This window comes from Vanellus vanellus (genome assembly GCF_965231255.1).
Source record: "Vanellus vanellus genome assembly, chromosome: 5".
Classification (NCBI taxonomy): Eukaryota; Metazoa; Chordata; class Aves; order Charadriiformes; family Charadriidae; genus Vanellus; species Vanellus vanellus.
Window position 1 is genome coordinate 36,025,373 of NC_138910.1, and position 21,026 is coordinate 36,046,398.

At 39.6% G+C, this 21,026-nt stretch overlaps 2 protein-coding genes across 2 annotated transcripts; both read right to left on the minus strand.

Annotated features, from left to right (window-relative positions):
• Nucleotides 1-2,181: 2,181 nt before the first annotated feature.
• ASNSD1 (asparagine synthetase domain containing 1) lies at nucleotides 2,182-6,865 on the minus strand (the record flags this gene model as incomplete). Its single annotated transcript, XM_082483561.1, has 3 exons — nucleotides 2,182-2,493; nucleotides 3,567-3,748; nucleotides 5,384-6,865. 3 exons carry the CDS (start codon nucleotides 6,863-6,865, stop codon nucleotides 2,232-2,234), a joined length of 1,926 nt encoding a protein of 641 aa, XP_082339687.1. The 3' UTR covers nucleotides 2,182-2,231.
• A 22-nt stretch (nucleotides 6,866-6,887) lies between these two features.
• ASDURF (ASNSD1 upstream open reading frame) lies at nucleotides 6,888-10,206 on the minus strand (the record flags this gene model as incomplete). The annotated part of the gene is made up of 4 exons (XM_082483986.1): nucleotides 6,888-6,958; nucleotides 7,859-7,934; nucleotides 8,474-8,527; nucleotides 10,099-10,206. 4 exons carry the CDS (start codon nucleotides 10,204-10,206, stop codon nucleotides 6,888-6,890), a joined length of 309 nt encoding a protein of 102 aa, XP_082340112.1.
• Nucleotides 10,207-21,026: the final 10,820 nt, after the last annotated feature.

Below are 21,026 nucleotides of genomic sequence, written 5' to 3' on the forward strand. Positions count from 1 at the left end.
CTACTTCTAGGGAAGTTAGAATGTTAAAAGTGTCTTTTGTCTCTAACACCACCTTATTTATTATACAGCAAGGCAACTGATTTTAAATCTTAATTATAAAGATACAGCAAATAATATAAATAAAACTATGTAGAATGTAAGGAAAAAAAAAAGTACATGCACATGTCATGAATTCTTCAAAATACATCTCTTAAGCCTGGAGCTCTTGTTATTCTTAAAGAGAGCTTCCGAGTACTGAGGACTTTTGAAAATCTGACCAATAACTTAAATAGCACAGTGGAAGCTGAGTTCTTTTGGAAATGTGTTAATTTACAGTACTTCATATCAGCTTATAATTTTGCATGAGATCCAATAATCTGTTTTTTCAAATAATGATCCCAGCTTTTAGGAATGCCATGTATAAACTATGTGCAATATTGAGTATTTTTTTTTAATAGGAATGTTTTTGTACTCTCCTCCTGAACAAAAGTATAAAAATATTTACATCTGTCTGAGTTTTCCCAACTGTATAAACGTTCATTTCAAAGCACTCTAAGATCCAGACACATTTCTCTTTGGGTATGTATGCCCCAAGCTTCTACCATGTAGTCAACACAGATCAAAATTTATCCAATTTCTGTATCAACTGGAAGAATCTGACAAGTACTGTGATGAGATTTTGCATCTGAACTGACAGAAGGTTTAAACAGCAAATTCCAACAGCCAATTCTCACAAAATCCAAAATTATTTCTCATGTTTCCCTTAATATAAGAGGCCTCTAGTTCGGAAGAGAAACTATTTGCCTGGGTACAAAAAGCGCAACTTTTTTTCTTAGGGTCCTAGGCGACACATAACTTCTAGGAACATGCCAACACTACCACAGAGATAACAAATAATGAACAATAGTTGCATTTCATCAGCCTAATTTTCCTCCTTGTTGAACCTCCACCTGCTTTAGAGCATGATGCAAGAACTCTTACAAACATCCCAAGGTAAGGTACTAGGGATTCACTCTCATCAGAGCACCAGTAAGAAATCTGCCAAAGCTTTGAAGCACTCTGAAACTTAAGGTTTTTTAATAACTATTTCTTTACAGACTTGAAAAATTATTTTGAAAATCTACTTACACCCTTATAGATACTCTGTAGGAATCAACATATTATGCTTCATATGAAAATGGATTATTGTTTTTCTGGTATGATTTTTACTTTCTCTACTTAATTGGACAAAAATAAAAACTAGAACTATAAGACAGCATGTTGAGTACTAAGCTCGAACCTTACCAAAAACACTGGCGAGCACATATCCAGGTTTTCTTATGTTAACTTTGCAATCCTTCCATACACAATTAGAAAGACAAGCTAACTCAAGCTTCTCTTCAGAGGAAGTGTATTCATATTTGTATTTCAGCCCCATGACTGCATCCACATACTCACCCAGAGTGTCCTTGTTTTTCCTTTTGAAAGAGAAATCTTTGTTTTGTTTCAAAGAGATCTTCATTGAAGCACACAATGGATGCTTTGCAACTTTGGAAGTAAAAGTAGCAGAGCTAAAGCTAAAAGGAGAGGCAGCAAGCTAGGGAGCCAACAAGGGACAAAGAACAGCCTGGGGGGAGCTTCCCAGTTTCTCTGGGAGCACAGGGAGCCCCAGGCTAGGGACCACCAACCAACCCAGCCCTGCAGAACTGGCCAAGGACTGGGGAGCTGCACAGGATGGCCCCAAAACATGCAGGGTGTGTGTGGGTTCTCCGTTTCTCAAGTAATGAAAGGGCAAGCATGATGCTTGGAAGGCAGATCTCCAAGAGGTGACAAGGCCTGAGACCCTCAGCTCTTTTCGGCTCTGACAACCTGGGCCAGCTCGTCACCGCACCCTCCCTTCTAAAACCATAACCTGAACCCTCTCCTAAAGCACAGCTGCAAGACCAACCCTGTTCTACAACAGAGGAAAATCTACTGTACTGAATTCTGTATACGTGAGAGATTCAGTACACTTTCTGTGACACTGACATTGGTTAGGAAGGGTGGGAAAGCCAACCTCTGGCTATCTTCTCTTCCCCAGAGCCCGGTATTCCCTTCCCCCCTGAGGATGCATTCATAGTGAGTCTTCAGTACAAGTACACATCTACATGTATTACTTTGATGATTAGTAATAATGTCCAAGTGTATAAAAAAGCAGACCAAACATTCTAAGAAAACTCCAAAGATTTACTGAACTTGCATATAGAATAAATGCAACATCTCAAGATGTAGCTTTATAATTCATCTACTGAAAATAACTTCAGTCTGCTGCATGTGTCAGATGCTTTTTCACTGTTGCTCTCTAGTTTTGCAATCCGAGATCCAAACTGTACAGCCCTTTTGGGCAAAACGGTCGAGGCTGTAAGGCCAAACTCCTTGGCTGCAAGGCGCAGAATCAATTTCTCACCAACTCCTCGAGGTAAAGTCAAGTCAGCTTTTTCTAAGACGGGCAGAGAATTGAGGAATGACACAACATCTTCATCAAGAAAAGGAAACCTGAAGGAAAGATATACATTGGGAAAGACCCTTTAAAAACTTCATAGAAATAGTCTTGGTTTTTCCCTTTACCACGTGGAAAAACTTCAGAGTCTGTGTCAATTTCTAACTATAGATGTACCTTAAATGTTAGTGTCACAGTACTGAGGCAAGTCTCCAAAGCAGTTACGCTGTCTTGGAGAAAGAAAACATAACATATGTTTAAACTTAGAAGCCTAGAAGTTTTCAAAACTCAAACAAAGAAAAAAGTAAGAAAAAGCATCAGAAATGCTGGGTTTATACAAAACAAAAAATATGAAGAAAATCAGAAAATCCAACAAGTTTTAAAGTAACACTCCTCAAGATAACTTCTAAGTATTTAAAAATACTGTATGAAGCTACACTGTAACTTTGAAACAAAAATATTTACACAACAAATTCTGAATTCCAGGTATTCATATCTAATCACATGCGTGATTAACAGCATTGCCTGTCCACCACTGCAACTACTAAACTGAAAATGTGCAACTAAGAACAGATTTAGAAAAACACTGTCACAAAGATCACATGAAAAGACCTTTTGTGCATCTGAGTGGTCTCTGCTACTGGACAACACCTAAGGAATTTTTTGCAAGTTCGTGGTAGCATGGAGGAATTAAACATAGTAAATATAGTGGATATTAATCATGCCTTTACTGCACAGGCAGGAATATGTGGCCTCTACATTACATTGTCATTCTCCAAAGTCACTCCCCAAATGACTGCACCAGAACACTTCAAAGTTGTGAACTGTTCCGCTTAAAATGATAAAACCAACTTGATTTTGACTATTTTGACATATGTTGCTGCTTCTTAGAACTTCCAGACGGAATTCAAGTTGCTAAATTTCCTTAAGTAACTCTTCCACAGTACCACAGACCCCTTTTTAAAATACAAAACCAAAAAACCCCACAACACAGTACATATTAACGAAACTGCAACAGAACTTAAAGACAATAAAATGCATACAAGTCTCATTTAAGCTTTCTGTTGGAGTGTTAAAAGCAGAATCTATCCGGCAAAACCAGTTTTACTTCATGTTAAAACAATAATACCTGGCTTCTTTTCCGTGATCACCAATAATCCTGTCATCTCTACCAAGATTTCTAGAAGAAATGCGATCTAACTCCATTTGAAGTTCTTTATTCAGACCCTCTAAGCCATATTTTTTGAAGCAAACACGATGTCGAGAATACCCAGCAAGCTGTTCATCTGCTCCAATTCCTGTAAGTACAACCTAAGAAAAGAAAATAAAAGAAGTATTTCTTAAAAATCTATGCAAGCTAATAATATGTAACAAATCTTAAATGTTTAACTACATCTTAGCCAGAATAACTTTAATACACATCTTCTAAATACATTACCTATCATGATGGGATGTGCCTTACACATTTACCGACCTGAAACAGTTCCCAATACAGTCACTGGAAACTTGAAGTAGGTTCACAATCAGACCTAAAAGTACACACAAACATTTCTACCAAGGCAAGAAAAAAACCCCGAAATAGTGCTGCGTGCATCACAAATACACCAATAGCTTTGAATAATGTCTTTGTTAGTTTCTTTTACAATAAGCAGCACTTGTTAAGCCTTTACTAAAGAAACTGTTGCCACAGATAATGCAGTATGTCATAGGTTCTAAATAGTCATCTGAATCTACACGCAGACTATTATTAATTTACCAGCTACTAGCTTAATAACTACATTATACAAAATAAAAGTGTGTCACATTGTTCTGTCTACTCAATGATAAGCACATAAAATATTACCAAAAGAAAAATACTATCACATCTGGTGCATTATTGTGCCTCATCAGCCATTTACTACAAAAGCGAAAGTCTCTTAACATAAACAGTCAAGTGTGTTTTACTAATCTGACGACAGCTAGTGGTCAACTAATTTTTACCTGTGCACAGTAGTAAGTAACTGATGAGAGAACGACAATTTCACTTTATGTTTTATTAACTCATGACCCATTTCAACATATTCCAGACCTAAAATGAATTTGTATGTTGTGCAAATCTGATGCACATCCTTAAACAGATCAGCAACTAAATCAACTTTGTTCTACAGCAGTAGCTTTTACACAAATTATTGCAAACTGCATTTATTGTTGGGGTTTTTTTTTGTGGTTTTAAGATCCAGCAATCAGAAGAAAAGCAATAGAAACCTCAAAAAGCAAAGGCAGCAGTGAACTGTAAACTCCTGAAATTAAACAGTTGATTCTTCCCCACACAATCTATCAGGAACTGGGAAGTGAGAAATAAGAATCAAATTCCCAAGAAAATAATCTAGTTACTAAAAAGATTCTACTTGAAACTACGTAGATGAAAATAAGTTACAAAAAAGAACAAACTACTTTTTGTAGCTCTGTCATTTAATCAGACTCTTAATTACAAAAGATTCCAAGTAGTCATCTTTTCTGCCATTATTAATTGTGATTTTATCACATACTGTGTCTAAGTACCAAGCTAGTAATTTTACAGCCATGGGGATGCTGGTACAAATCAATATTACTTACTACTTCATTAATGTTTATCTCTAAATTTATTAATCTATACAATTTGGACTGAATAGCAGTTACCCACTACTGGAGTTGAAATGCTGAAAGTGACAGACAATTGTTTTTATTTTTCTCCTAGTCACACTGTTGCTTATTCAAGCTTAATGAAAAGCCATACGCATTACATGACGAACTGAATGCAGTTTTTAACTCCAGAATTACACAAAGATTATCAGGACAGAACTAGTCAATATTCTGCCACTGAATTTCAGAAGCCTTATAAATATTAAGGACCCCTGCTGATTTCTGAAAAAAACATAGCTGTTTTTACATTCACAGGTCAAGCATAAGGCAGAAAACTATCAGTACCTTTGCAGGACTTTTATAGGGTTTCAGTTCTCCTTGGTTACTAATAAAACCCTCTCCTCTAGAAGCAAACCAAATTGCACAGCCAATGCTGTCATCCAAGACTGTATCCAGTGGATAAATTAAGTGCTTAATGCATTGTTGTCTCATTTCTTTCAGTTCCTCTGGTGTAACGTTAATTTCCACAAAATTCCAGGTTCTTGAAGGGTTAATGGCTTCTAATTCTTTCAGTCCTGCCCTACCAGTGATTCTGTCTGGAACATCAAAGCAAGGTAAATAAGCAACAGTTTTAGCATCAAGATCTTTACAACTTTCTTGAGCACAAAGCAAATCAAGCTGTACTTTCTGGTTGGTATGTTTTTTAGCGGTACCCTTTTGCATAGCTTGTTCTTTTAACATGAAAGCTACATTGAGAAGATCAATTGGTTCCTCCAAAGGTACATGTTTATCAGCAAGGGCTGCAATAACCATAGAATCAATGCCACCAGAAAAGAGCACCGCAATGTGTGCTTTCCTATTAGACGTGCTTGGAACTTCTCTTATTTTCTGATCTTGTTCTCTAAAGAGAAATAAAACCCGTCTCTTCACCGCTTCACTTAAAACATCAATAAACTGATGGACTATTTTTTTCCTGCGTTCCTCTGCAAGAAATCCTTGAAGTGTTTCTACAGAAACCGTATGGATAATGTTGCTAATATTAGTGCCTGAACATTCACCTGAAGCTTCAGGAATTGTTTTATTTAAGGGGATAACTGGCGCTCTGAGACAGAGTTTTGATTCATTCATCATGAGACGTACGTGGTTCGGTAAGTCGTCTGAAACTTGGTCCAGAACATTAATGAATATTTCTTCTACTGCTTTCTCTGCACAGCTGTACCTCCATGGAAATAATGTTAAACACAAAGATTTAGTTGTTGCACAAGCTCTGAGATCAATTTTGAAAATTCCAGATGCTGGGACTTCTTGCCATTGGTTACCCGATTCAGAATAAACACTTACAGATGTGAGACAGAAAGCACTGTCAACCTCATTACTGAATTGCCAAAGCAAACTGCGACGACCAAAATAATCTCTACCAAACCATAAACTGTGTCTAGATGCTTGATAATAAATAAAAGACCATGGACCCCGAAGTGATGAAAAGAGTGACAAAATATCCACTTCACTCCTGCATAATGCAAGATGATTCATCATTACTTCAGTGTCATTCTCCAGTTCTTCTACATGCACTCCATTGAAAATTTCTCCATTCCAAAGAAGAATATTGTTATTGGCATCTTCCAGAGGCTGAGGAGTCATCAGTCCCCTCAAGTGAAGTACGTGGCCAGAAAACAGACACTCGTAAGAGGGATCAGACACAGTTTTTGTCAACTGTTGGCTACTGTCTGGTCCTCTTCTTCTAAGATGGCAGAGGACATCTTCATTAAGGAAATCATGAATAGCATGCTGGCTACACAAGGTAACAATGCAACAGATACCACACATTGTGACTTTGAACTCAGACGGACTATTTCTTGATTTTAGTCTTTTCTGAATTTTCCATCTCCTGATGTGCCTTCTTTAATTCATCTAACGTAACTGTGTAAGAGAAAAATACACGAATAATGAGTTTCTTAAACTGGTAAGTTTATGAGTGAGTTTATGAGTAGTTAAGAGTGTATCTAAGAAACTAGTAACTCCAGCCACTTGTTCAATTAGAGAGAAAAAACATGAAATGCTAAGTAACAAAAGTACTATGTTTGTATTACGTCAATACTATAGCTCATTCCTTTTTAATTATACAAAGATTATGAATTTTTTTTTCCTCCCAAAGAGAGCCACATTGCAAGTAGAAGAATTAGGGAAATGGCCAACTATTGACTATGTAATCAGGACGATTTACACATTTATAACAATAAGAAAAGTGAACTGTCAATTAAAATGACAACACTATGAACTCAAATCAAAGGAAAGAAAATGAAAGTAGCAAAATAAATTTATATTTCTAAATTTATACATTTCTAACGTTTGTTCAATCAACTCTCTTTATCATGCATTCTCCTACTTTCATAATCCCACAGATCCACTCTTTCATCTATCTAAATATTTCTAGCCTAACCTCCAGTTTAACTTACCATTATTTTCTTCCTACTCATCCCACACAATTTTTAGACTTTTTTTTTTTTTTTTAAGGGACAAAGAGCTATACAGCTTCCCAAAGCTGAGAATAGTGACTCCTCTGTGGGGCAGATGTTCTTACTCCTCCCACATCTTCAGCTCTTTTACCACATCCATATATCAAGTGGAAACACTTTAACATTTATCCAATCCAGAAAAATAAGCATGTGCCTGAAGTCTACTTTGTATTTAATATACAGTTGCCAGGTTTTCATTTTAATACACCTTTGAAATCATTAACAGCTACCAATACACCTTTTAAATAGCTAACTATTTGATCAGCTTGATCAAAATTGATCAATTTGATCACTGCAAACTTACTTTTGCATTGAGATAGCGTTTCTGTTCGGTCTACAAGGAAGAATATGTTGCTATTGGGTTGCTGCCTATAAACTTTCTGTAAAACAAAAACAACGCTGTATTAAGTCAAAGCAACAAACTCTGGCAACCACACTGCAGCAGAAGCTGATGCAGGTTCACTGAGATACCCCTTCACTTTTATGCCAGAAGGATAAATTCTGCCTTGACAACACCAACATTCTAATGTTGTATCATCAAAAACATTTCATGATCAATCCATGACTATTCTGCATTTCTCTTTTCCTCATATATGAGGGATCACATTCTATTTCAAAATACATACACATGAAAAGTAAGAATACTTCATGAAGTCTTTTGATCAACTCAAACATCTTAATGAAATAAGTCAGATAAAACATAAAAAAACAAAACCCCTGAAACCATACTGTGTTACAGTATACAAGTGTACATAATCAAATCATTTGGAGGACAAATTATTCTCAGAACATCTGTACTAAAATCTGTATTAAAACAAATTAAAGACAGAGTGCTCTGTTTTTGTTTCCCCTCTTGTCTCTATGCTTATTTCTCTGATGCTAAAATGAAATAGTCAAAAGCAAATTTGTAAATACTTACCCGGTTCTTCTTCAAATTAGAAAGCTCATCAACTACAACCTTCTGCTCTTTAATCTGAAAGGTAAAAGATGCACCTCAACTTAATTATTAAAAATAAGACACTGTATTGTAATCCTGGTGATGAACACGCTTACTGATATTTTAAGACAGCTACATGCATACATCGTTGCTGTTCTCCGAATGGACCATTGAAGATGAAGTAGATATAAAAATGAAATACTAAATAACTGCTCTAGAAATGGGTTATCTTGCATGGATTGATATTTCTCCTACCCTTGAAAGCAATCACTACTGGGAAGCCAGAGTACCTCTAGCTATTTATAATCAGAGATCATACTTTTTCCCCTCAGAAAAAAAGAAAACATGCAAACAACTAATAAATAATCAACAATCTCTAGAAAACAAAATTTAACATGATATCTACAATAGAGTTTATAATCACAGGTATTCTCCAGATTCAAAATGAAACCAATAAACCCCCAAACCTCCTAAAACTGCATTAAAAGCAATGGAAGCCTTTCTATCGCTCTGGAGTTTTGCACAGACTTCCTTAGTGGGATTTACCACTCTGTTCAACAGCACTGGCAGGGGTGGCAGGCATTCCCATTTTCTTTTACAGTGATAGCAGTTAATGCTAAAGAGTATTCAGGGCGACTGTCATAAAAGTCAACAAATAAAACAAAATCTGGTCAGTGGCACTTAATGCTTTATGTTAGAAACAACACGGTTTTCTTTGTTCTTCTTTTGTATCTCCTGGAATTGGTACAACAGCAGAAAGCTGTCACAGAGCTAGGTTAGCCAAACTGAATGTGGCATACAGAAAAGACACATTTCCCAGCAGCTACATCAGTATCTTATATTTACAGTTCCCACAGACAAAACAGCAGTGTCATCTTTTGCTATGGACTAAACAAGCCACTTAAGCGTAACAGAAACTAGTGTGCAACGCTTATGTCCTTGCTTTACATCTTCCCAGGCAATTAAAAATACCACTGACTTTATACATTAGGGCCATATGGAAAGGAAGTAATTTTTTGAGGGAAAGCAATTGCATAGGACTTGACAGTTTTCATTCTAAACAAAGCTACTGGCACCACGGAAAACAGAGCAGATTTACGAGGAGTGCCGGCCTCTGTGACTGAAATTCCTTGGGACTTCTTCAGCAGACACAGCTGAAGTAGATAATACAGAGAAACACCTCACTGCGACTCACCTGACATTTCAAGCTCAACTTGGAGCAGTAAGAACCAAAATACTAATTTGACGAGAGAGCTAACAGTGACGCCAACAAGTACGCGCTACACGACAGACGCTCTGCTCCGAGCCCTACAACGAGAACCCCATATCACAGGAGCCCCGGCTTCCTGATAGGACTCGCCCTCCTCATCTTCACGCTGGTGACGCCCGAGGTCACAGGCTTCGCGGGGTCGCCATCCCCCACCCCAGGGCAGCACGGCCCTGGACGTGCCTCAGCCCGCCCCACGCAGCCGACAGTACCGTGGGGATACGGATGGGAGGGGTGGGTGCCGCGGCCTCAGGCGCCGCCGTTAGCCGCACCACGGCCCCACACCTCCCTCCCTCCCTCCCTCCCACCGTGCCGGCCGCAGCGGGCCGCCTCAGCTCACCCTCCGGCTCAGCTCCTCCTTGCGCCGCAGATTCGCGCTCTCCCCTCCCCCCCCCTCCTCCGCCGCCGCCGCCGCCTCCTCCTCCTGCCGCGGCGCACGGCCCGACATCCCGCCGCGGCGCGCACCTCGCCGGCCGCCACGCGCACAAACCCGCCGGCGGCGGCAACGGCACCAACGGCAGCCGCCCCGCGCGCACCTCCTCCCAACGGCCGCCGCCAGCCGCAACAGAGCATGCGCACGCAGACCCGCGGCGGCTCGCGCATGCGCGCAGGCAGGGCCGCGCGCAGCACCGACTGAGCACGCACGAGCCGGTAGGCGGGAGCGAGCGGGTGGGGCGGGGCGGTCGCCGTCGCACCTGCTGTGGGTGCCGTTGACGGTAAGGGATAAGGGGCCGCGCTCCTCCGGGCACTGGGAATTATATGCGCGCAGTGAGCGGTCTCACCGTGTCTGGGAGGGCACGGGTAGGGCCAAGGCTAAAACGCCGTTTGGAACGAGTGCTGGAAACTGGGCCTGGGGGTAGGGGGAGAAGAGGAAATAAAGGAAGTGTTTTGCCTTGGAACTGTTTGGAGCGGTGGTGTCCCTGGGCCAGAGTCATACAGCTTGCCCGGAAATACCTTTAAGCAGTTTGCTTAAAGGTATTCTAGAGGAGATATGATTGAGGTGCTTCTACTCTGCTCTCATGAGACCACACCTGGAATATTGTGTCCAGCTCTGGAGCACTCAACTTAAGAAGGACATTGACCTATTGGAGCGGGTCCAGCGGAGGGCCACCAAGATGATCAGAGGGCTGGAGCACCTCTCCTATGAGGACAGGCTGAGAGAGTTGGGGTTGTTCAGCCTGGAGAAGAGAAGGCTCTGGGAAGGCCTTATAGCGGCATTTCAGTACCTGAAAGGGGCCTACAAGAAAGCTGGGGAGGGACTTTTTACAAGGGCATGCAGTGATAGGACAAGGGGTAATGACTTCAGACTGGAAGAGGGTAGATTTAGAAAAGATATTAGGAAAAAAAAATTCACCAAGAAGGTGGTGAGAAACTGGAACAAATTGCCCGCGGAAGTTGTGGAGGCCCCATCCCTGGAGGTGTTCAAGGCCAGGCTGGATGGGGCTTTGAGCAACCTGGTCTGGTGGGAGGTGTCCCTGCCTATGGCAGTGGGGTTGGAACTAGTTGATCTTCAAGGTCCCTGACAATCTAAACCATTCTGTGATTCTATATTAAGATTATATGTTTTCCTCTTTCCTAGGATGGTCTTAACATTTCTCTGACTCTTCCATTCTGCTTATAGATGTGTTGCAGTGATGCATCTGTATTTATAAATATGTCAGGGAAGAAGTTGTTTAAATGGCAGGATAAATACCATTGTCATGATTTGCTATCATAAATAAACAGGTTGAGAAGTAGTAAAAGGAACCAATTACTGTGACAAGAAGGTTTTGAAAATGTCTTCCAGTAGCACCAATGAAGAACAAAAAAATAGTTTAAGATAGAACCTGCTTTACTCATGAAGGGAATTACATACTCTGATCACAGAGTTAATTGGTGAAAAAACTGCATATTGCAGGAGATTGGAAGTCTGCTGATTTTCATGGAAAACAGATCATATATTTATTAATGACTATTAGTGGATATCAGTGGAGAGTTTAGGTAGGACTTTGTCAAGGTGGTTGATGTAGGAACGTTACAGTTATTTTTTGGTCTCATCCCTTTCCCCCTTTTTAAATACTGTTGTGTAATTATTCTAAAGACTCAAGAGCCATTCCAAGCTTATAGACTACTACTGATAGCTCAGCTGGAATAGAAATCGCATAAAATCCTACAAGTCCTTATGCTGTTGACTACACTGCAAATATTGTGCAAATCTTCATTAATTATTTGAAATATTTGCTACCTTACTAAGTGAGGTAGGAGTGTTGACTTTTGCTGCTTAGTGATTTGTGGCTCACATAAACGCGTTATTTATTTTGATAATACTTAGAGCTTCTGAGCAAGGTTACACCTCGTTTTGGTGGTATCTGTGAACTTGGTTGGAATGTCTGTGGTGTTGACTGGAATTTTTGGCAGTGGGAGAATATGGATTTTAGCTCCTAGTAGAAGCATGATAAAAGACAATTTGGCTGTAAGAATATTTAACAATACAGTAACTTGCAAATGTTATGCTTATTTTCCTTCAACAGAAAGAGAAACTGAGGTTACAGTTTTATGAAAGGTCAGTCTTGCTCTTCCCTCCACCTTCAGCCAGGCATTTCTGCCTCCACCCTTGCATCAACGTGGCTGCTTGTGGGATTGTGTGGTGAGACAGGTTAGGTAGCTGATACGTCTTTCTCTGTGGTGTACCAGGGTTTATGTGATTCTAGCAGTCCCAAAGCAGATTAACTGAAGTTGCTGGGTAACTGTTGCCAAGGGGTTGAAGAGGTTCTGGGGCTTGTCCTTCAAATTCTAGAAGCAATACTCATACCTGGGTCACATACAACAGATTTGATGCTATTGCTCTATGTGCTTTGTGGTTTGCCACTCTTGTTCTGTGGAGTAATTTGCTTAATCTGGGTACCTCCCAACCCTCTGCTGCCTGAGTGTTTTATTTGCTCTTGATATGTTACAAAGGTTGATGATCAAGTAACCCAGAAGTCAAAGTATAATTTCTGTACTGATGATCCTTTTCATGTACAGTAATAAATACAGTTAATGTTTATTAATCAAAAATTCATCACTCTGTTCCTGAAAATGTTTCATCTTGGTTCATAAGAGTGATGATAATAGTCTTGAGGCATAATAGCGAACGTGGAATGTTTTCAGCTTCTGGTCTTACTGCAAATTGCTGATTCTTCTACTGATACGGAATGTGCTTTTGGTAAGTTCTTTTTAAAATGAATGGATTCCTGCGACATGATTACTCCTGAAAGTACCCACAATAAGAGCAGCTGTGTTTAAAACTCAACAAAGGAAAAGGTCAGCACCTTTTATCTTTCTGTGCAGAGCTGTGACATCTTAATTCAACCTTATTTCAGGGCTGCTGTAGTTCTATTGTTTGCTATGTGCTTGCGCCATTCTTCATGAGAGGTGGTGAAGTGGCTCAGGAGCTGATCTGGCTGACAACTAAGTGGGCAATGCAGTTCAATGATACATCTCCAGTCAATCTGCTTGTGTCTGTGCACTTCTCTTGTGCCAGCGCAGGTGCTCTGAACCATTTCTGGCACAAACCTGTTTTTGGAAGGTTAATAATGCCTGGCACAATGATAAAAAAGTATCAAGGAATATTTCAGTGTCTTTAAAGTCCTCACCTTTTCAGCATCTGGAATCTTTAAAATATACAAAATAATAAAAATTACCCAACAAACAATGTAAACGATTACAAAACAGGTAGTCCTTACTGATGCCAAAAAATATTTGAAGTTGTCATCATGTGACAGCAAACACATGACCAAAACAGTATCCTCAAATAACCAAGCTCAAGCTCTGACAGACTTGTTAAAAGCATGCTGAAAATGTTAGGCCATCCTTCTGAAAACTTCTATCAGTCTTGGAGATTTCTTTTCAAGATATTGGCAGTGCATTTTTGTCAGATGATTTTTCAGATGTGAGAGGTACAGGGTATCATATTGCCTTTGGGGCTTAGCAGTGCCAAGTTTCCATGCTTTGCTGTGAGCTAGAAATCTGCACGTACTTAGTTCTGTATCTAAGATGATGCTTGGTAACATGTTAGGTCACGATAACTAGATTGTGGTTTCAAACTTGAGTCACGTAGTAGGTGCAGCTGTAAGTGACTGTAATCTGACGAAAATTGTCATACTTCAGAAGAACCGCTCTTGAAGGTCCTTGGAACTAAACAGTACCAGGAGAACTGTAGCTCTGATGTTGGCCACAAGAGAGCAAGCTCAAACTGTGCTGGCTGTTCGGTGAATCCAGAGACAGTCAAAGAAAGAATGGAGCCTAAGATATAAAACAGATAGATGAGGTCTCTAGAAGGGGGAGAGCATGGTCAGAGGGTATTTGCATTTATGTATTTTTGTCTTTTTTGGAACATTTTCAATTCTGATCCTGGGTTATTTTGTATTCAGACGTAACTTCAGAATCCCCGTGAGTAAATTCTGAAATGTAACACTGATCTATACATTAACTTCTCAGTTGAACCTACATTTTAATAACTTACTAACTCATACCAGTCTAAGAAAATTAAAATTGCTGAAATTAATTGGGTTTGCTTTATGGTAGTCCTTCTGCTAATTTGATTGAGACATTAGGATTTGAAGGGAGTTAGGTTAGTTTACACAACCAGGGATCTAGATCTATATACTGGAATCTAGGTGAAGTTGTGGTTTGTTTCCTTAGGTTAAATATCTAGTTTATCAGTTGCGTAAGAAACCTTGCAAACCCTCTAATCATTCTGCTTTAAAAGTCCTATTGCTGCAAACAAAACATGAAGTCTGAGCACTTTTATGAGCTTGAAGTACAGTCAGTTTTTTCAGTGTGTACTCCTGATACACTGTTAATCTGAAAAGTCTTTTGCACAAAACTTATGCATAGGTTAGATGCATAAAATTCTTAATTTCCTAATTGAAAGCAGAATTTCATCACTTTCACATGGAAGATTTTAAGGCTGTTGTGAAAATAGCTGAGAACTTGCGTAGCATCAGTCTGTCATTAGTTTTTACAGTCTGATTGCATTCCTTAAAGCTTCTAAAAGTGCTGGACCAAGCAGCTTGTTTGTAAAATACTCCCAGCATGGTCTTTCATGTGATGATTTAATAAAGAAAAGAGGGTTTAAAAATAGACTTTTCCAAGTCTACTCTGTATTCTTCAGTGTAAAACTGAAATAACTGTCATGAATACAAGGGCCTTTTTCCAGGTCTTATGTTGCTGTAGCTGAGAACACAGTTTGACCTTTAATTCTTGTAATCTTTCCTTCCCTAGTGCAGAACACCTTGTTGTGCACTTTGCTAGAGTTTAGAAGAGAGTTGAGAAGTTCATGTGAGTGGTAGTTTGTCTTGGAAAGGTAGAACTAAAAGATTTGGGTTTGTCTCTTGTTTATGAACTCTCTTTTGTTATGGAGAGTTCATAACCTGGCTTGGTTGTCCCTTACATGCTTTGAATAACCAACACACAGGTTTACTATAGTAACTGCCTAGTTTGAATATGGGATCAGATTTCCAGATAGACATTTTAAGCAGTGAATGTTCAGAGATCTTAAGAAATCAAGTGCTGTCTTACAACAACTAATGTTTTGTTTGCAGTATGAAGCTGGAAGCCTGGTGGCTGACAACCCTTCTGTTGATGCCACTAAGGACCAGGGATATGAGTGACCTAGAACTGCTTGTGAACGCCAGATGGACCTATGCCTCATTTGTATTACCTTGGATTGGGGCATCTTGATGCAAAATCAGATCAGTGATTTCTGCCTAATGAGAAAAGGAAAAGAGAACTGCACCAAATACACCCTGAGTGAAGAGTCAGCCTGCCCAATAAGTCTGCTTTTTGCAAGCTGAGCTAGGAAGCCTGGAGAAGACTAGAAGGATAATTATGTGCTTGCTTCTATTTCCTGTTGGGAGTGCCTCCCTAACAGTAAGTACCGTGTTTAATACTGTGTACAACTGATATTTTCTTGGAGATAAAAGAAGATGAGATTGCTTTGAAGGAGTAGGCAGGCCTGAGCAGGATGGGCTGAAGGTACAGAAGTAGCAGCCTGCTTGTGTTACTCTAATATGGGACTCCTAGAATCAGGCACTTAGTCATTTTGGCTGAGATAGGTTATGGTCCCATAAAGCATATTCCCGCAGACACAAAATGGACCTGCCTAAGTGTGAGCTTGGGCAGAGCAGGACATGACTAAGCTGTAAAAGGGGGAAAATGCCTAATACCTTTGCAAGGCTCTCTGAGGCAAGAGTTAAGGTAAAGCTGTTTGTTCTAAGATGCCCAGTTGGATTAGGATCTTACCTAGGTTGATTTATTAAACGTGTTGCTCTCAAGTGCTTTCTGTCCCTTTGTTTTCATTGTTACAGACATTTGGACTTAGTGCTTGCTAGTGAGCGAATATAGCCGCTTGGACACCGAGGAGAGAAAATTTAGTTTTTCCAGGTTTGGAGAAGGGAGTTATTTGAAAGGAAACTCTTAGGTTTTCAAATTCTAATGTGCCAGAGGCCATGTTGTCAGACAGTTTGTTGGGCTTCGCTTCATTCTTTGAGTCTTAGGCTATGCTGAGGGCTCCCCATTGTCCTTATTTCTCTCTAGCCTCCCCCCCCCCATTTGAAGCTTTGGTACAAATCAGTCTGCACAAGTGGCAAAACAACCTGGGACCCAAATAACTGAAATTTTATTAGAGCTTTCAGTTGTGAGCGTTATATTTGTTCACCATCATTTTATGATGACTAGGATACTTAGTGCTCTGAATGCTTTAAGAGTCTACAGAACTCAAAATACCCCACTGAGATAGATAAATACAGACAGGAAATCTAAGCCAAAGTTGCATGATTTGGCAGAGTGAGGAACAGAACTTTCACATTCTGGCTTTTCTTCACATGTTTTGCCTATTATTATTTTTCGTATTATTATTTTCATATGTCTACCTAGATTTTAGTAAAGCCTTTGACACTGTTTCCCACAGCATTCTCCTGGAGAAACTGGCTGCTCATGGCTTGGATGGGCATACTCTTTGCTGGGTAAAAAACTGGCTAGCTAACCAGGCCCAAAGAGTTGTGGTGGAACTAAATCCAGTTGGCAGCCAGTCACAAATGGTGTTCCCCAGGGCTCAGCACTGGGGCCAGTTCTGTTTAATATTTTTGTTAGTGATCTGGACAAGGGGATCGAGTGCACCCTCAGTAAGTTTGCAGATGATACCAAGTTGGGCAGGAGTGTTGATCTGCTTGAGGGTAGGAAGGCTCTACAGAGGGATCTGTACAGGCTGGGCCGATGGGCTGAGGCCAACTTATGAGGTTCAACAAGGCCAAGTGCTGGGTCCTGCACTTGGGTCACAACCCCGTTCAGCGCTACAGGCTTGGGGAAGAGTGGCTGGAAAGCTGCCTGGTGGAGAAGGACCTGGGGGAATTGGTTGACAGCCAGCTGAATATAAGTCAGCAATGTGCCCAGGTGGCCAAGAAGGCCAATAGCATCCTGGCTAGTATCAGAAATCATGTGGCGAGCAGGCCTAGGGAAGTGGTCATCGCCCTGTACTCGGCACTGGTGAGGCCCCACCTTGAGTACTGTGTTCAGTTTTGGGCCCTGCACTACAAGACAGACATTGAGGTGCTGGAGTGTGTACAAAGAAGGGCAATGAAGCTGGTGAGGGGTCCGGAGAACAAGCCTTATGACAAGCAGCTGAGGGAACAGGGTTTTTTTAGCCTGGAGAAAAGGAGGCTGAGGAGAGACCTTAGCGCTCTCTACAGCTACCTGACAGGAGGTTGTAGCGAGGTGGGAGTTGGTCTCTTCACCCAAGTAACAAACAATAGGATAAGAGGAAATGGCCTCAAGTTGTGCCAGGGGAGGTTTAGATTGGATATTAGGAAAAATTTCTTTACCAAAAGGCTTATCAAACATTGGAACAGGCTGCCCAGGGAAGTGGTAGAGTAACCATCCCTGGAGGTATTTAAAAGATGTGCAGATGTGGTGCTTAGGGACATGGTTTAGTGGTGGACTTGGCGGTGCTAGGTTAATGGACTTGATGATCTTAAAGGTCTTTTCCAACCTGAACGTTTCTATGATTCTATTCTATGTTTAAATTACGATTTCCATATTTAAAATGAAGCTATTTTTGCTTTCTGAAGTCACAGTTAGAAAACTACTCAGTACAAAAATAATCGCTGCACTGAATGGTGAATTTGTACCTATTTTAATTTTATTGCAGTTTTTATGTTGACTGTTTAAAACCGTCACGCTCGCAGCAGACTAAGGATTCCACAGCTAGGTGAGCTATGCCAGAAAAGCTCACAGAATAGATCTCTTGAAACAGCACAAAAGCATCTTCCATTTGTCATGTTGACATAAAACCTGAAGAAAGGCAAAATTCACTAGTCGCAAGTTGCTGTGTTGGATTACGATGATTGTGGTCTTATTTAAAGTCTAAACATCTCTGAGATTTAACTGTTCTCCCCAACTGTTCTTCCTCCTGTGAAATACCATCACTGATTCTATACTCTTTTCCACTTTTACCACTATTTTTTGAGTAATTACAGCTGTTACAATTAAGGAAGAAGGACGTATAGTAGTACAAAAGGGCTATAACTACTGTGAGGTGTAAGAACCTCATCTTTTAGATAGTATAATAGACCTCAAGAGGTTTCCTTCTATTCCAAGGCAGAACCACTAGAAGCTAAGAAACCAATAATGTAAATGTTGGTAGGCTTTGAATGTTAATAGTTTTCATTATCTGTAGCTGATACAATTACTTGAAATACAATAATGTTCACTGAGTTCCTCCTGTTCGCAGTGCTGATTTTTGAGTGTGATAGTTCATAATTTGAAGCAAGAATAACCACAAGGGAGGGAGAGGCATCATTACATAATTTCTGGCATGTATTTTAACTGGTGGATATTTAGCAAAACGTTGACCATGGCTCAGAATTTAACAGTAGTTTAGGTAATAGAAAGCTTAAAAAAAGGTCTTTCTGCCAGTGACATACGTTAGCGTATGTGAGAGAGTTAGCCTAGATAAATCATACAATTTTGTGACATTGAACATTCGAGTAACGTATGATTTTTATAAATATTCCAACAATTTTTAAATGAAAGACAGTGGTATTTAGCACTTCTGAAATCAAGACAGTAAGGTAGCTGTCTGGAAAAAAAAAAACAACCCAAAGCTAACATTAGATACCTGTAGGTTACAATGTTTGTAGGCTGAGATTTTAAGTTTAGTTAATGCTGTTGTAGCAAACTCTTGAAACCTAAAGATCTAAAACATCTAAAAAAAGAATATGAGAGTATTAGGATAATTTGACAGAGATACTCAAAAGTAGTGACCTTGGTTAGCAGTGGAAGTAGAAACAAGAAAACCGAGTTTGAAATAAACAACCTTTGCCAAATTTTGCTTACAATCTCAATAGGTTGAAGGTGACAGTAACATCAATATCAGTTTACGTGGGCATAAAGGAGGAAAATTTAGAGTGGCCTAGCAGTAGTAACATATGAAACTAAACTATGGAGCTACCCTTTCTTGGTGGGATTTCAAGCAACGTGAGCAAGATGGGACTACATTTGGTTCTTTCCAGACCAGAACAAAAAAAAAAAAAGGCCTGGCAATGAATTGTAATGAAGGAACATAATTTTCTAGAATTATTCCAGTCCAAAAGGATGAAAATTCTCTTAAAAGAAGGGAAGACTGGCAACTGTTTTTTACTCCCTTTGTATCTTATTAGTCTTCTCTGCTGGTTTCCATCCTCAGTCAAATGTTGAAAAATTATTATCAGATAGATTTCAGTCTTTTATATGGAAGCTGAAAACAGGTACTTGAGGAATGTGGTAGATTTTTCTAGTGTGGACTGTGTGTGTTATATGTATATGGCTCTTCTTTGTAATGTATCAAAAATAGTCAACAATGTTATCTCAATCATAAAAATATGTCAGTATACTTATATTGGAATTATAGGACCAAATTGGTACAATGAAAATTCTGCTACTTCTGATACATGGCACTCGGGGGGGGGGAGGGGAGGCAAAAACCCCCAACAAGTAGGTTAGAACATAAGATAATACACAAGTGGCTGCACGGAGTCAGATCAAAGGTCTGTCTAGCTCTATAGGCTGCCTCCATCTGTGTTTGATAAATGAAGCCCAGGAAAGAACATGCAAAGAAACATAAGCACAAAACCACAATTTGTTTCGAATGCTGATTACACTAAAAAAGGTGACCTATGTGGCAGTTCTTTTGTTTTTTGAAATCATACTGATGCCTTTAACAAGATGAGATGGATTTGTCTCCTACTGTTTGCTGATCAAGGAGGAGCTGGGTGTGTACTTTCTCAGAGTAAAGAAAGCAAGCAAAGTGTGTAACAAAATCTCTTGGGAACTTGTTTCTCAGTTGTTAGAGGTGGACAGCTAAGCATTTGGGAGGACTTTTTAAGGAATAAATGTTTCTTTGCTTCTTTTAACTTATTGGACTAGGAAAACTACAATTTTCTAGCACAAGTGCATGCATGGTAAAAAGGAAAAGCAAGCCACGTTTTCTTTCAGTAATGATCTGCAAAAGAAGTTATATTGCAGTAATAATCTGTGCTTATAATATACAGAAAGTAATAAGTGGTAAGTAATTAATCCCCCAAATAGCTGTTGGAGACAATTTTAATTTGCGCATAACATCGGTTAAATAGGGGACTGTGGTAAATTGATCTGCCCCTTTCTCCTTGTTCATGTCCATGTCAGGATTCTAATTTAGTCCTTGGTTTATTGCTATGTAGAATGCACAAGACTGTGCTACTTCTTCTTAAGGAAGTGTTTCGACTTCACATTTGGTAGTCTGTAAGCGTGATCAAAATCTTCTTATGAACAGTGTTCAAAACTCAAAAGGGAATTCAAAATTTAAAGCAATCCTTAGGCATAAAGAGTAGGGTTAAGATGTTGACAGTTGGACTGCAAGGGTTCTTGAGGTATCTGTTCCAGTGGGGAAAAAAACGTGCACCCAAGCCCCTGAACAGTAGGGTCGCAGGCTATGCCTGGCTTATTGGTGAGCAGGGTTTAAGTGATAAATTTGTCACCATCGTTAAAGAATTTATACTATATTCAGAACAATTAAAGCAGAACAGACAGATTTGGCAAATACCTGCTGAAAAGGCCTTGTAGCCAGCCCTTGCAACTATTAGATTTAAATATCTACTGCGGAAATTACATTAAGATATCTGATTAAAAATTACATGAACTAGAAGGAGGTAATGATCCTTCTAAAAATCAGAGGAAGATGATTATTACTCTTTCATTTTTCAGCATTTTACTTTTTATCTAAAGTATTTTAAT